This window comes from Apus apus, chromosome 3 (assembly GCF_020740795.1).
Source record: "Apus apus isolate bApuApu2 chromosome 3, bApuApu2.pri.cur, whole genome shotgun sequence".
Lineage (NCBI taxonomy): Eukaryota > Metazoa > Chordata > Aves > Apodiformes > Apodidae > Apus > Apus apus.
The window spans coordinates 64,368,445-64,384,146 of record NC_067284.1 but is presented as its reverse complement, the minus strand read 5'-3'; the positions used below and the strand labels follow the sequence as shown (position 1 = coordinate 64,384,146).

General features: G+C 38.9%; 1 protein-coding gene across 4 annotated transcripts in view; it reads right to left on the bottom strand.

The window, feature by feature from the left end:
* Positions 1-13,803, bottom strand: part of EPRS1 (glutamyl-prolyl-tRNA synthetase 1) — a 40,568-nt gene extending 26,765 nt beyond the window's left edge. For 2 of the 4 annotated variants that reach the window (XM_051614512.1, XM_051614513.1), the window contains exons 1-8: positions 13,653-13,803; positions 11,212-11,296; positions 6,379-6,478; positions 4,352-4,508; positions 3,061-3,200; positions 2,332-2,426; positions 908-1,034; positions 181-373 (exon numbers count right to left, since the gene is read on the bottom strand). In XM_051614512.1, the coding sequence (XP_051470472.1) occupies positions 181-373; positions 908-1,034; positions 2,332-2,426; positions 3,061-3,200; positions 4,352-4,508; positions 6,379-6,478; positions 11,212-11,296; positions 13,653-13,698 (943 nt within the window). In that variant the 5' untranslated portion in view covers positions 13,699-13,803. The remainder of the gene's footprint in view (positions 1-180; positions 374-907; positions 1,035-2,331; positions 2,427-3,060; positions 3,201-4,351; positions 4,509-6,378; positions 6,479-11,211; positions 11,297-13,652) is intronic. The other 2 variants (XM_051614514.1, XM_051614515.1) reach the window with 1 other exon arrangement.
* Positions 13,804-15,702: the final 1,899 nt, after the last annotated feature.

Genomic DNA, 15,702 nt, shown 5'->3' with positions numbered 1-15,702 from the left:
CTTATCCCAGCCTTGCAGAACAGAGCATGAAACACTTCCATGCTCCTATAAGGACCTTAGAGACATGCAAGTAGTCATTTCATCCATCTTTGTTAAAAAAAAAAAAAAAAAAAAAAAAAAATCAAGTTTTTATGCCAATAAAAAGATAAGCAAGAAAGACAGAAGCTTATAATATCTTACAGTTATTTCTGTGTTTCGATTCCACTCTTTGCTCACGCTCTGCTTTCATTTGTTCTGCAGGAGTATCATCCACATACGCCTTCCCTTCTTGAATAAGCTTTTCAGCATATTTCATTATTGTTTCAAAGTGATCTGAAGTATATGTAAATTGATCTGGTTTGATATGCAGCATTGCAACATCTTCAAGAATAACCTGCAAATTGTGAAATTGTATACTGTAATATTCAGGAAAGCTAGTTGTCTTAAACCTCTATCCTCTTTGTGCCAGATATGTCCAGGAAGGATAAGCCATAAAAACTAATATGACATGCATGAAAAAAAAGAGAGGCAGGCACTTAATTCTTTCATTCGCAGCCTAAAATTATATCAGATCAGACTTCAAAACAACTTCAAAAAAAAGACAAAGAAAGGACATGAAAGCTGAAACAAATTACTTATTACGAACTAAGCAGTATTTATACAATGGAAACAACAGTGTATTGGAAGAGTTGCATATCTACATACAGCTAAATAAACACTGGAGAAAGGGAAGAAATAAGCTACCAGTAAAAGGTCTTCAAGCCTCTTAGGGTAAAGATGACAGAATTTTTTTCCAAGCATTAGTCTTAAGTGTAATACTGCTACCGTAAAAATCTGGTGCAAAATCAGTTTACAGGAGCTGATCTATCTGTCATTTACCTTTGAATTAGCTATACAGTAAGTGGATTTCCCTGCTCTCATTTCATACCTTTTCAAAGTCTTCTTTCTCTTTTTCTGGATTTGTGTCATCAAATCTCATAATAAGTTTTCCTTTAAAATTAACTTGGTAGTGCTGATTTAGCAGGGCAGCTTTGGCATGACCAATATGCAGATATCTAAAAAGGAAATAAAAACCAAATATATGCAACTCTTTTTTTTTGTGAGGGAAGAAGAAAACAGAAAGCAATACACAAGTCTAACAACAAAAACCAACCCAGGACATTAGTGGATATACTATATATTTATTAAAGTAGATTTTATTTTTTTCTACCATAAATGTAGTAGTTAACTGTTAAAAATATCTGAATCTGTAAATTAGAGTGTTACTATGGATATAAAGATAGGACTGCAATTATCTTTAGTTTTGCAGACTAATTTAAACCATCTGTTGATGATACTCAGTAGTAGCTACCAGATAATCTGAACCTACCACATTCAGAAGAATGGAATTTTCTGAAATGGTGGTTGCTGTGTGTTTTTAACATGAGCTAAAAATCTGTTGTCAATTTAAACTAAATATAAAACCCAAAATCACCAAATGAAGGTCACTTCCAAAATAAATTAAAAACATGTATGTCCCCAAAGAATAGCCTTTTAAGTGAAACGCCAGACATAAGACACTACAAGTTACTAAAGTAATGTGAGAACAATATATGTTACACACATAAATGCACATAATACAAAGCTCATGATATTTGAGCAACAGTTTATACTGGACAAATAGAGTAAGAAACACTAGTACAGAAGCCATATGCTGCTGAATAGCCAACTTAATGTAGAAAAGCCATCATGGAAATGTTACAGCTCATGGGGCAATAAAAAGAAACAGAAAATTAAAAGCTAGCTGAAAATTTTATTTATTAAATTGACTCATGACATTTCTACTGCATGGTCTTTAAGGAGTTTGTGTTTTGGGACTAAATACAGTCTGAACCCCTGGGCCAAAGGCCCTGGTAACACATTTGGTGTCAAGCTTCCTGGAGGGAGGCTAATACATACATCTTTTCCTTCTCAAATCTAAAATCTTTCCCTTCTCAAATCTTGAGAAGCACTATGAGGTTTTTTTCACCCAACTCATAAAGATTGTATTTACACATCACAGTTCCTCCCAGTGCACATGCCTCCCTTATTCATGTAAATGAGGTCCTTCTGCATCTTGTCATCCCACTGCTGAGGAGCACCATGTCACATGCTGGCAACTAAGCTCCCTATTCCAGGTTCAGGCAACAGTGCAATGAGGTACGGAGGAGAAGTCAACAAGCAGTTCTAACATAAATTTGGACAAAAGCTTTAAATGCTCTTTTGGCTTAAAACTCTTGTCTCATAAGCTGATTAACACCCTCAATAAAGTGCATTTTTTTTTTTCTTAAAAAAACACAAATAGAGCCTTCTCAATGTATTTACATTTCTTACCCACTTGCTTCAGGAGGAAACCTTACAATGACCTTTCCCATCTCTGCACCAGGAAGCTCAACAAACTTGCCAACATCAGCTTTCTTTTCTGTTGCCTTAAAATTAACAGAGATATAATCATAGATGACATTAGTTGTATAATCCCGTATAAAACTCTAGACAACAGCTTCTGCTCCAAGGTCTCCTTTCAAATCAGACAACAAATAGCTTCCATGTTTTACTCCAAATTCACCTCTTTATAACTTTCACATTACTTGAAGTACAACAAAACAAGTTGAATTCTGCAGTTCAAAGTTATTGTATCTTCAAATTTGACCCAGGGCTGAAAAGTCCCATCAAGTTGTTTGATTTGTTCCACACAAGAGTTGCTAGCCAAGCTTTTTGTATTTTAGTGTTCTTAACCTGAATGTGATTAACAAGTTCAAATAACCAAAGACTGCAATCTCAAAACCCTCTTTAAAAAAATCAAACAATATATCCAAAGAGCAGTGCTGAATAAGAAATGTCATTTTTATATTATTCCCTTTCAGCACTGGACTACATCACTCACACCTTTCTAAACATGAAAGTCAGAGCTTTATTTTTAACCAAGCATTTACAAAACTTAAATATACGGTAAAACTGATTCCTTTTAACTCTCTAACTTAAAAAAATAATAATTAAAAATTATCTTTTTGTGCATTTACACTAATAATTCTAATCTCTCCAGAAGATCCGAGTAAGTCTTACCATTTTAACCTTTGGTGTACCAGAAGCCCACTTGGCACCTACTGACTGAAAAGCATGCTGTACCTCAAGAAAGCCATACCATCGCTTTGTATGGACAGGAGCCTTGTTTTGCTGTAATTGCTCTTGCCATGTGTTATTATCTGTTAGAAAACAAATATTTTTTCAAGCTATTCAATTATTAAAATGGAATTATTACCAACAGCAATTTTTAAGGCTAAAACAATATTATGATTTTTAAAAACCTACTGTTGCTCTCTTCTGAAAAGACATTTAGCCAGAGGGATGTAAGTCATGCTAAAGCAAATTGAATAAACAAGCTCTCTTCAAACCCAAAATAGACTGAATTCTTTCTTGCATTCATCAAAAATGAAAGGGGGGGTGTGACTGGGGAACATAAATTTTTCATTGTATCACCCACCTCAAAATTAATAACTTTTTTTTCAAGACCGAAATACAGGATATCCCTCTAGTGTGTCTACTACATCTGATGTTTTCTTATCTTTACTAGAAGTGAAGCATGCATCAATAGTACCCTTTATTTTTGAGGGGCTGTATTCCCACAATCTACTTTTCAAGGAACTCATCTTCACTAGAAAAATTTTGATGGGGAAAGTAGAAAAAAAATGAAAGAAATATACTCCTTTCAGATTTCTTTTAAGAGCAGCAACTTCGAAAAAATTCAGAAAGATTTAGTCTTCAATCTTGAATAGGTATTTTACTTGTAAGATCAATTTGGTCATATTGAATAGTAGATTGACACCTATCAACTTCAGACATACATCTTAGAGAATTAAAAAAAACACACCATAAAAACAATTAATCAAAGCTTCTTTTAACCTCTGAAGGGTATTTCATAGGGTAATATATATCTCTTTCAATAAATCAAACCAAGAACCCAATAAATTTCCTCTACTAAGATGATGTAATTGAAAAGTTTGGACATAAAATTTTACACTGTATTACAAAACAATTTCAGTATTTAATGAAAAATTTTGGGCCACAGCAAATTTTTATATATTTAAGAAACGGGTACTAAAAAGACACTCATAATTAACACAAAGTAAGTTTAAAAAATCCCATCTATGATTACATCCTATAAATTTCTAAATATAAAGATAATTTTTAAAAATTCTAGGGTTTCCTAAGCTATACTGTTCCCATCACTAGCAATGTGCAGGGCAAAGCAGTATGCACAATAGTATGCAATGTCTACTAGCACAGAAAAGGAAATTTGAGGGCTCCTGGTAGAAACTGATGACAAGCCAAAGAAAGCAGGAACATATCCTGATACCTTTTAGTACAGCCCAGACACACAAGTCTGCGAGACTCAGAGAGTTTCCAACCAGGTACGTTCTCAGAGACAGACAGTGATTGAGCTCTTGGACTGCTGAAAGAAAGTGGCTGGCAGTAGATAGTTTTGTAGCACTAAACTCCAGCCAGTGATCAATCTAGTTTAAAGAGACAGAAGACAGTCAGGGTTACTAAAAAAATTACCAAAAAGCTTGTTAAAAATCTCGAGTAATACACAATCCATTTAATAGCTGAACAGAAAATATTAACTGGAACATTAGCATTACATATATTGGACAATAAATCACAATATATGCTCAAAGAGCAACTAAAATAAAATACATTCACCCAAAACTATACTAAATTATTAAATCTCATTGCTTCCTTCAGGATGTAGTCAAACTGTTACAAACCCTGACTTTACTGAAGGTGTTCTCATTGTTAAAAGTAATCAGGAGTTCTTAGATACTTATTTATCATACACAGTATATAATAACCCTCATTATCCTTCATTTATTCAGATAGCACAATTGTGACTATTTTATCTTCCTGGTGCTGCTACTGGACAACCACACTATTTTTTTTTCCCCTCCTTATTTCCTCTGCATTACCTCCTTTAAGATTTGAAGTAATCAAACCCCTTCCCATCTCATTTCCCTCCCCTATCTCCTGCAAAAGTTTCCACCCATAAAGGAAATGTATATAAAATTAAAAATGTACATTAAATAAATAAATAAATAGGAATCAGGCTCTTGGTTAATAATATAGCCCTGCCTATAAACTAAATCCCTCAACCCTGCAAGAGACTGTCTTTTCTACTCTGTCCCTATTTCATGCACAAGTGTTCTGTAAACTGCACCAGGAATCCTTCCAATATTTCCAAAGCCAATCCAAAGCCAACGTGGCAGGCACAGATGTAATTACAGCACCACAGAATTCAGTTCAGTCATTTGCAGTTACACTGCAAAATACTTGCATGACAAATTCAGCTGCCACTGTACTTCTCAGAAGTACAACTTTATTTTTTAAAGATGCAGAAGTGAAAAGAAGTATTTTTGTCAGAAAATAACTAAATTTGAGAATGTGTTTGCAAAGGTCTCAGGGCTTAACTTAAAAACAAGGTCTTTGTTCAGAAAGTTAAATAGCCACAGGATAACCTACAACTTCTTAAATTCCTTATGAGCAATATACTAAGGCAACACTTGCTTTGAGTCCAGCTATAGGGGCCAAAACATTTCTACAACTACTTGCAACTAGTAGTAATAAAGAGTTGAATCAAGTCCTTCACTTCCCTCCTCAAAACTTCAGAGGAATTAAATTTCAATTCATCTGTTAGTTTCAGCTACCAACATAAAATTCAGCATATGACTATTCTGAGCTAGACTCAGGAAGAATTCCCTCTCATTTTCTATCACATCCACAGTTTCTAATCACTTTTAGTAATCTGTGTAAGGACCAAAGACCAAAAAGTTCCCTCTTTGCCACAAAAATTCTGGTGCCCTCATGGAAGCACTAGGGAAGCGTTACAGAATACACGACGTTGCATGAGGGAACAGTTCATCTATGTGGCAAAGTCATGCCACATTTCACTGACTGAAATCAGAGTCAGGGTTTTGTCCATCATACAAGAGTGAAAACTAATTCTGCATTTCAATGTCCTACGGTGTTCCTTGATGTTATACCAAAGCATTACAAGGTAGCAACTGATGGAAACAGAATTGCAAAAAGTTAAGAAGGGCAAAGTGCAGGTACCACTTCCCAAAGAGAACTGAATTAGTGAACTATCAGATTAGGAGATGCTGTTGAAGGAGTGGAAAAGAGTAACCATTTCAGAGCTCAGATTTATCACTCTTCTTTATAAGAAGGAGCAAGATTAAGAAAACAAAACCCTCAGCATCCCACACAATTGAAACCTCAGTCTAACAACAAAACGCAGAACAAAAGACAAATTCTAAAAACTAAAATCCAAAAACTTTCATCACATGCCAGAAGAAGAAAAGGAAAAAAAAAGGCATGATTCCTTCTCACCTCAGTGTGTTCCAACAGATTTGAACCATACAACCCAGCAGAAACAGCAACTCTAGCCAGATAACGAGCTATTGAATTCACATCAGTAAAGGAAACATGCCTAAAAAAAGAAAGATGCAAGACAAAGGTATACTAAGTAATTACTACCTCTGGTTCAATTTCAATTGTACACACATGGTCAAACCATGTAAATCAGACATGAGATAATTTCTGGGTGAAGCAACAGGTACCAGGTCACCATAATAAAAAAAAAAATATATATATATATCTAGTAAAAGAATACATCAGTCCTTTTTTTTCCATCACCGGATGGAACAATAAGCTTCTAAGCATGAAAAAAAAAATAATTGTTTGGATAGACAGAAATTAACAAAATTAAACTTTGATTATTATTTCAAATAACAAAACTCTCTCTCCACAACTGACAGAATGTGCAAGTTTAACCCAGGCTACGTATCTTCCAGAATAGAAGGAACGAAATCAACCATTTGTTGTCTTTTCATACAAGAAGGATAACTTTGAAGGATTCCTAGAGAATCTACAGAGAAATCATGAGGTGTCCACTCTGGCTTTAAGGGCTAGCATCAGAGGAAAAAAACCTGTTCATTTGTTACTCACTCTTCTCAGTTTACACTTCAGAGAGGCTGTGTTGAACAAACTTGGCTGCCTGAGTTTCTGTTTTGTGCCCAGTTTGCTCCAGGTAAAAGACTAATTTGAGTTTGTTTTTCCCATTCCGTTGTCGAAAATTCTCGATAGATCTGGAGATTAAAACTTCTCCCAAGAGCATCTTTTTGTGTTTTAAGTTACAAGTGACAGAACATGAGGAAGTGGCCTTAAGCTGTGCCAGGGGAGGTTTAGACCGAATGTTAGACAAAATGTCTTTACTGAAAGAGCTGTCAGGCACTAGAACAGGCTACCCAGGGAAGTGGTGGAGTCACCATCCCTGGAGGTATTTACAAGATGCATAGATGTGGTGTTTATGGATGTGGTTTTGTGGTGGACTTGGCAGTGTGCTGGATTAATGGTGGGACTTGATGATCTTCAAGGTCTTTTCCAACTAAAATTATTCTATGGTTCTATCTCCCTTTTCTACTTCACATTATCTCCCTTTTCTACTTCACATAGAGTATTACAAAGGGCTGCATTCTGTCAGAAATCTAGCTTTGAATTAATCTAAAATAAATGTAAATGTGTTCATCAATATTTACAAGAGAGCTTTGGAAGAAAGATACATCACAAGCATCAGGTCTCCAGATAATACTCATCTCCACAACCCCACATGAGTGTAGATTACAAAAATCAGAGCTCCAATTGCTTCTAAGCAAGCATTGACAAAGAGTTCCTGTAAGTTCCACTCAATTTAATGGACTGCATGCCACATTTGTTTGTTCAAACAAGGTTTCATTTCTGTTCTGCCATTGTTCTATGCCTCCTTTCACACATTATAAAATTAAAAGAATTTTTGATAGCCCTCAAAAAGCCTTGCAAAAATCAATGGAAGTTCTGAAAAAGATACAAAAGGTTTTTGATGTATCAAAAATTCTAATGAGTCCCATTTTTAGCACAATTGGATCAGCCAGTATCATTAGGTTAAGAGCCCTAAAACCTAAAGAACATCGTTAATTTGTTGGTTTTTTGCTTCTAGCTTTTCAAGCTTCTAGGATACAGTAAACAGAAGATCCTTAAAATATAACTAAAAGCAAAAGCCACTGGAGGGCTTAACATATGTTCTATTATAATTTCACACTGCTATCGATTTTAATAAAGCTTTTTCAAGCTAAGAAAAAGAAAACATTTCTAATACATCTGCATCCACAGAAAGTCTGTGAAATCTGTTTTTATTGTTTTCAGTAGTTCATACTAAACCAAATACCCTTGACTAATCGAGCAAAACTGCATATATGAAACATGACAATGTTACTCTGAGTAAAATCTTACTTGTGCTTAAAAAGCAGAGGGGTTTTTTTGTGAAAAAAATATTTATTTCCATCCAAACATAGCGCTAATTGACCTCCTTTCTTTCAAAAAGTTAAAAACCTTTAAGGCTATTCTCGGCAACTGGTGCTTGCTAACTCCAGGAACTAAGGAAGAGCAACCAGGGACAATGCAATGCTACAGGCAAGAAGTGTCTGTTGAAAGTGACATAAAATGCCACATAATTAAATACAAGGACAAATATTCAAGAAGCAGAAGTCAAAATGGGAGAAGAAACACAGAGAATCTCCAAAAAGTAATAAATAATTATTTGAACTAATTTGTAAAAAAAAATTCCAGAATGATTCTGTGCAGAGGCTAGATACACCTACCTAAGAGTCACATGCGTGCTCACAACACCAAACAGAAAGCTGTGCTGTGGTTTGTTACCTATTAAGATGCAGGTACACTAAAACACTTTGTAAAGCCATCAGCATTTAGCAGAGTGGTTTCTTTATGAGCTTCATGACATGAAGTTTTGAAGCTAAGGCTTCAAAAATAACCTCTAAAATAAATTTCAGCATGTCAAATTAGTGATAAAAGTTTCAGAAAAACTAGCTGAGAGTTAAGTTTCAGCTAGTCAGCTGAAAAGTTTATCACCAGATTTTAACTACACTTCAAAATATAACTTAGAAAAATAGCAAATAAAATATTCTCTCTTATTCAAGTCATTAGAACTAATGCTTTTCTGAAAAAAAAAAAGAATTAAAAAAGTCAAAGCCTGAAATATCCCAAGTGAATTTCAAGTCATGTCAAAATAAGATAGCTTCAGCAGAATTTATGCCATGAAATCCATTTACTGAAAGCATTAGGTGAGATACAAGTTTAGTTGATGCTACTCAAGTTACGGATACGCTTTTAACATACTTTAAAATAGAGAATCAATTTTTTAAATTATTGTACAACCAAGCAAAAGAAAATTAATGCAATATTGAGGTTTGGAATAAATTCTCACACACAATCCAATGCCAGAGATGAGAAGACACTAACAAAAAAATTGCCTCTGATGGAACCATGAATCTAGAAGTTACCCATATATGGCCAAAGTGCAGAAGAAAAGCTGTGACTTCATATTTCTGACATTTGCCATTACAACTGAGTGCTTCTGCAATGCAGTGGGAAGAAAACACGGTAATACACAATTATTTAAAAGAATAAAATGTTACTTCAATGCCAAGAATATACACTGATATTATTCCAAGATCATCACCACGTGTCACGAGAGTGTACATGTGCATGTGTATCTTTTAGTATTTACAGACACACACACTGCCTAAAGTGAAAAAGGAAAATGAAATAAAAATCTGACTACTTCAGAGGAAAATTCATGCAACTCAAAAACATCCAATTAACTCCCTGTTATGTATGCTGTATCCCACATCAGCATAACACACACTGAAAATTATTAATGCTTTACCAAATGAGTCTCAATGCAATCTGACACATTTCCCTTGCTTCAAGTAAAAATGGCAAATTCAATGCCACCATTAGGCACAGCAAAAGACAACATGTAAATTAGACATAGTAAGGAAAGAGTTCATATCTGAGCTGAAGTCTAACACTTTAAACAGAAAGCAGTATTTGCAACCAGTAAAACAATCATTATGATTGAAGACTGTGAATTATCCTATGCTTTGATTTTTTGCAGAAATATGGACGCAGTGACAAGTGCTTTCCCTAAGGTTAGAAGACAGTGGAAAACCTCCACTGGTGTTAGTTTATGAGGAACAAGTCAAGATCTCCATAAAACAACATCAAAACACAGTTATTTTTAGAAGCATTCTACAGACATGGAGGAATACTATGTCTGTAGAATTCATGGCTTTACCAGCATCTTCTACTAAAATAGCTCATATAACACAAGTTTCTCAGCAAGTCAATTATCAATACATTTTTCCCTGTTCTTTCAAAAAAGTTTGTATTCAAAAATTACACTTACAACCACTAATTTCAAACTCATTATAGTCTTAATGTACTTTAACTTAGGATTGCAATGTTTATGGGTGAAAATACATTCCTTATTTTTAGATAAGAGACATCAGAGACTTCCATTGATATGTCAGTGGTACTTAAGATACCAATCAGGATATCTCCTCTTGATGTCCTGGTGTCTCACCTGATAAGGAATCTAAGATGACAATGCAGCTTCCAAAAAACCAAGAGCATTAGTCCCACATTTCTGATATATATACTACCCTACTCAGATCACAAAAGCCACCTTTGTGCCACAAACTTAAAAATATTTATCCCAATGGCAGCACATGTTCACAAGGATAGACAATAGATTTCTACAAATATTTCCAAGATGCTTTCTACAAGATGCACATGGATACACTGGATAGTATGTCGTAGTTAACTAGCCCTTTTGTCAGGTAACATCATGCCTTCACTTATATGCAGGAGTGAGCCCACAGAATCACAGAATGCTAGGGGTTGGAAGGGAACTCTAAAGAAATAGCACAAAATGATGCCACATAAACCTTTACATTAATTCCACTTCATATGTACAAGTCCAAGGAATCTTGTGTACTAATCTTGCCTAATATCAAATGGCCTTGCTTTTGATAATCCATGGCACCTCAAACAGGCAAATACCTAAACAATAAAGGGACTGGTACAGCATGAATAATTAGACATACATGCATACAAGGAAGAATACCAGAGCTCTTTCCACAAAGATCAAGTCTAGAATATATTGCAAATGTTTTGTCTGTGGTATAGAGACATCAGTAATGCAGTGATGAATAAAACTGTATTCTTCTCTTCCTCCTACCTGAAAAGGTTACTGTCAATGTTACAGCCATGTGATTTTCAAAACTGCTGACCCAAAGCTAGAAGGAGAGATGCAAAGTCACTTACTCAGACACACGGAGGATGGTTTCTTTGCCTTCTTCCACTGAAATTTCAACATCATTCTTCACATGCTCCACTGTCAGCAGAGCTCCTTTAAAAAAAAAAAAGAAAAGAAAAAGAGACTGAACTTCCTTTCAGGAACAGTATCTTTCACAGTAGCAACAAAACAATTACATTTTCTTTCCAAATAGGAGCAGGAGACTGAACTGGCTCCTTCAAGTTAGACTGACTGCCCAGAGAATAAATCAATGCTCATATGCAAGAGGCTTCTTAAATTTGGCAATCCTTAGAGCTTCAAACTGATAATGTCCAGCATACAGTAACCTGCAGTGAGCTCAGCAAGTGTCAGCAGCAGAACATTTTGCTTCCTAAGAGTACTGCAAAAATTAGTACTGTTCCTAATATACAGAGAGAACATATTCAAATTGCTTTTGATTACTGAACAGTATAGTAACATTCTCCATCCAAGCCCTGACATACGCCTCAAAGGAGATCAATGACTGACTATACCAGTACTTTCTGAACAGGGATGAGGCTATTTTTAACCTGATTTAATGTTTATGAAAAGACTAGCCATTTAAAACCCAGAAACTCTATCAGTGAAAAAGTGCACAAAATTTGCACAGGGTTTTCAGAATAAGTAGTTCAACAATAACAGTACAGGATGACCTTTAGGAATATAAGAATTATTGAAGTTTTTAGTCTACATCATCCACTGGAATGCAGCTCTGTCCATATTAAAAGCAGCTTGATGCAAACCTGCTCTGATCTTAATGCACTCTAGCAGGACAGCAGCTCAAAGCACTGAGCTAACTTGGCTGTATTTCTGGGTTGGCTCTGGTCCAGACTCAGCCTGCTGAGCCTACGTGGAGGAGCTTGTGTTCTTTTGCTTTGCTCAGAACAAAGACAGCAAGCTTTTGCATAGACAAATATTATTTAAGTGAAACTAGCCAAAGGACTATACTCTGGGTCTTGAAATGGCATCTAACCTGTTACAGTCTTCATAGAGTGCCATGGACTTTATCTTCCCTAGAACAATTCCCAGACTACCAAAGATGATGATGGTGTAAGCTATTAATACACTGGCCCATATACAAAGCACTGGAGCTAGGAATTCCCTAGCTCTCACCTCTGCTGAGCTGTAAACCCTTCTTGTGGCATTAAGCTTTTATCAGCAGTAAGTCAAGGTTCTCCCCATCCCTCAGCCATCCATCTGTGAAAGTCAGGATGACAGCCCTTATGCAATATGTTTGTAAGACGTTTAAGTATGTTAATAATGTGCATGGAAACGCTTTGAAGATGACTAGTATTGTGCACACCAAGCTATGTGATTAATACTAAAGACATTAAAGGCTACTACACTTTTCCCAGTGCACAGCCATGATGATAGTATGAAGTAGGAATGAGCAAGACGAGTGCACTCGTCTCCTTGATGCAAACGTTTACTACAGTGTTTCACCTGTAATATGTACTATTTCTGACACAGTTATGCAATCCTCAGCTGTCAAAAGAAAAAAGACCTTCAAAGCCCCTAACCCATGATAATCATAGCCCAGATTGTAACATACATCTGGCAAATCAGTATAAACAACTACCAGGAGAAATGTTATCTAAAATGTTTTTATATGTTACATCAGGAATCACACAAGCTGTACTGAGCTCTGAAATGCATTTAGGAATAACAGCATAAAAGAGAATGTGATAAACTAACATGAAGAATAGGGAAAAAATGTATTTTTAATATTGTAACAAAACGGAACAGTATACATATAAACAAACGGCTGCTTTCAGATTTCTGTGATTCTGTCAAAGTATAACGAAGGAGATTTTCGTACTTCTAAAAGCAAAACAGCATCAAATGATTTCGCAGCACTAACTCTGAACCAGTTCCCCAGACGACCCGGATTTCAGGAGCAGGTTCGTACTGACACAGAAAGAGACCAGCAACGAGGCTGAGCCCACAGACAAGCCACCCGAACCGGGGCTGCCTTGAAAACTTCGCCTCGACACCGTCAGCCACCCGAGGAGCCGACCTACGGCTCGGGTTTCCTCAGCGTCGCTTAATGCCAGCCACCGGCAGCTGCCCCCGCCGCCCCAACACCCACCCACCCACCCCCCCGACGAGAAACCTGCTGGAGACCAGCGCTGCCCGCTGCTCCGCAGACACGCGGCCCCCGCTCCGCCGGCCTGCCCGCCGGGGACCGGCCCCGCCAGAGAGGGCTGGCCCCGTGCCCCGGGGACCCTCCGGCCGCCCCAGCCGCCCGTGCCCAGGCCGCAGCACGCCGGAGCGGGGCCGGCCGAGACGCATGATGCAACACGGCGGCCCCCCGGGCGCGGCCCACCGGGCAGGGCGGGGAGAGCAACGCGCCGGGTCCCCCGGGGGGACGGGAAGGAGGGGAGGGGAGGGGAGGGGAGGGCAGGCCCGGCCCGGCCCGGCCCGCACTTACCGAGCGGGGGGCTCCCCGGGTTGACAGTGAGGCTGAGCGCCGCCATGCCGCCCGCGCCGCGCCGCGCCGGAACCGAGGCAGAGGGGGTGGCGGGCGGGGCGGGCGGCGGCGCCAGCTCGGCAAGGGCCCGCTGGGCGGAACCCGCCCCTCGCCCCGCCTGCCGCCGCGGGGCCGCGGCTTCCGGCGGGGGTGGGCGGGGCGAGGCGGCCGGTGAGGGCGGCGGTTGGTGCGGCCCGAGGCCGGCCGGGAGGAGCTGCGGGGGCGGTGGCTGGAGGAGGAGGAGCAGGACGGAATGGTGCGCGGGGCTCGCCCGGCCGCGCTCGGTGGAGCAGCGGGGAACCCGCCCCGAACGGGCGCTGAGCAGGGGCCGGCGGCTGCGCGGGGGTGCCCCGCCGCTCGGTGCCCCGTGGCCTCGGAGGGGCCGGCTGCTGATGCGGCTTCTTCCCCGTCTGCTCCGGCGATGAGGCAGAGCCTTCCCGGGAGCTCTGCAGGCCTCGGCTCCTGGGCTGTGTGCCTGGCAGCAGCCGTGCAGCTTCCCTCCCTTTTCTGCAAACAACGAGACAGGCCGTTCAGGCGGTGCGACCTGTGCCGACACATCGGGGCACGGTGGTTTCACCCATCGCTTTTTGTAGGCTATTACTTGTTCCTCGCAGCCGTGCGGGATTTTGCAGCGAACCGAACTGACACTGGAATGAACTACGAAAATAACTGCGTCAGCAGATCTTCGCAGGAGTCAGGCTTCAAGTTCACATTGTTGCAAGGACAATGCAGCGTCACTGTAGTGGTTTCCCCACCTCCAGTCAATTTTATAGATGGTACTAGAGCACCCGATGTGCTAGCAGGGAAATTCTCAGCTGCTGGATTGGTGGAGCAGTGCTGTTCCGCGCAGTGGGCACAGCAGCACAGCCAGAGCGTGACTGCACCTTCCCTGCTAGCCTTTCTCTTTCACTGCTGCTGTATTTTATTTCAACTTTCCTTTATATTTTCCCGTGTTAGCAGTTTCCCAGTTTCTGTAAGCATGGAATGTGGTTCCATACGTAGGTGTCTCTACGTGTCGGGCAGAAGTGGGTGTATGCTGTGTGTGTTCTGCTGCCACTGAGGTAACTGTAAATGAGCAGAGAGATAAACTACAGCAGAATTAGGAAGGGGCTTATGCTGAGGCAGTTTTCAAACACAGCAAGTTTCAGATGAAAATAAAGATAATAGAGACAATTACTAACAGCAGGTTCTGTACTTTGTATTTTAATGATCACATAGAAAGGCCTATTAAGACTGGCTTTTTAAGTTGTTATATATTTTGTCATAACATGCAGATTTTGATGTGAATACTGAAGTACACGTATCCAAGAATCTTGCAGAAGATAAAGGTGATGTATAAGTAAGGCAGTGAAATTAATCTTGTTCTTGCTATGTAGTTCAAATTCAGTCACAATCAGTATGTGGAATCATTAAATGTATAATGGATCAGAATATTAAGAAGGCTCTAATTAAAGCAGGCTGAATCAGTCTTGCATGCTCTTACTAGTCAGGTGCTTGAGGAAGAAGAAATGTATGCTACAGATTAAAGGATTAGAAGGATGTGTTGTTCCTATATATGCAGTTTTAATCCAGTGTCACAATAGCCTTATGAACTGGTTGGTGATGATAGAATGAAGTGGTAATCTTGCTAATTTATCTGTAAAAGTTTTGAAAGAGCTTCCTTAGATCCTTTTCCATGTGTGCATATGGGGAGACTAGGAACACTTGGGCAAGAGTTGCCTAGTTCTTGGTATCAAGATGTTCCTGCTTGCTAGAAATAAAGCCAGCTTTATGCCAATTAAGTTATATCGGCATACTGCTGTGACAGGAGGATCTAATCTAAGGACTCTAAGTAAATTAGAGTTGTTAAATACCTTGTGTGATGAAAAGAGAAAGAAGTAACTTGAAGACACTGCTGAAAACTTAATTTTGAAATTTACTTTGGACTGAGAGTGTAGTTAATTCGAGGACTTAATATTTTGGTCAGGCAGAATGGGTGCAGTGCAACTTGCAGGCTACTTTGCCATTGGTA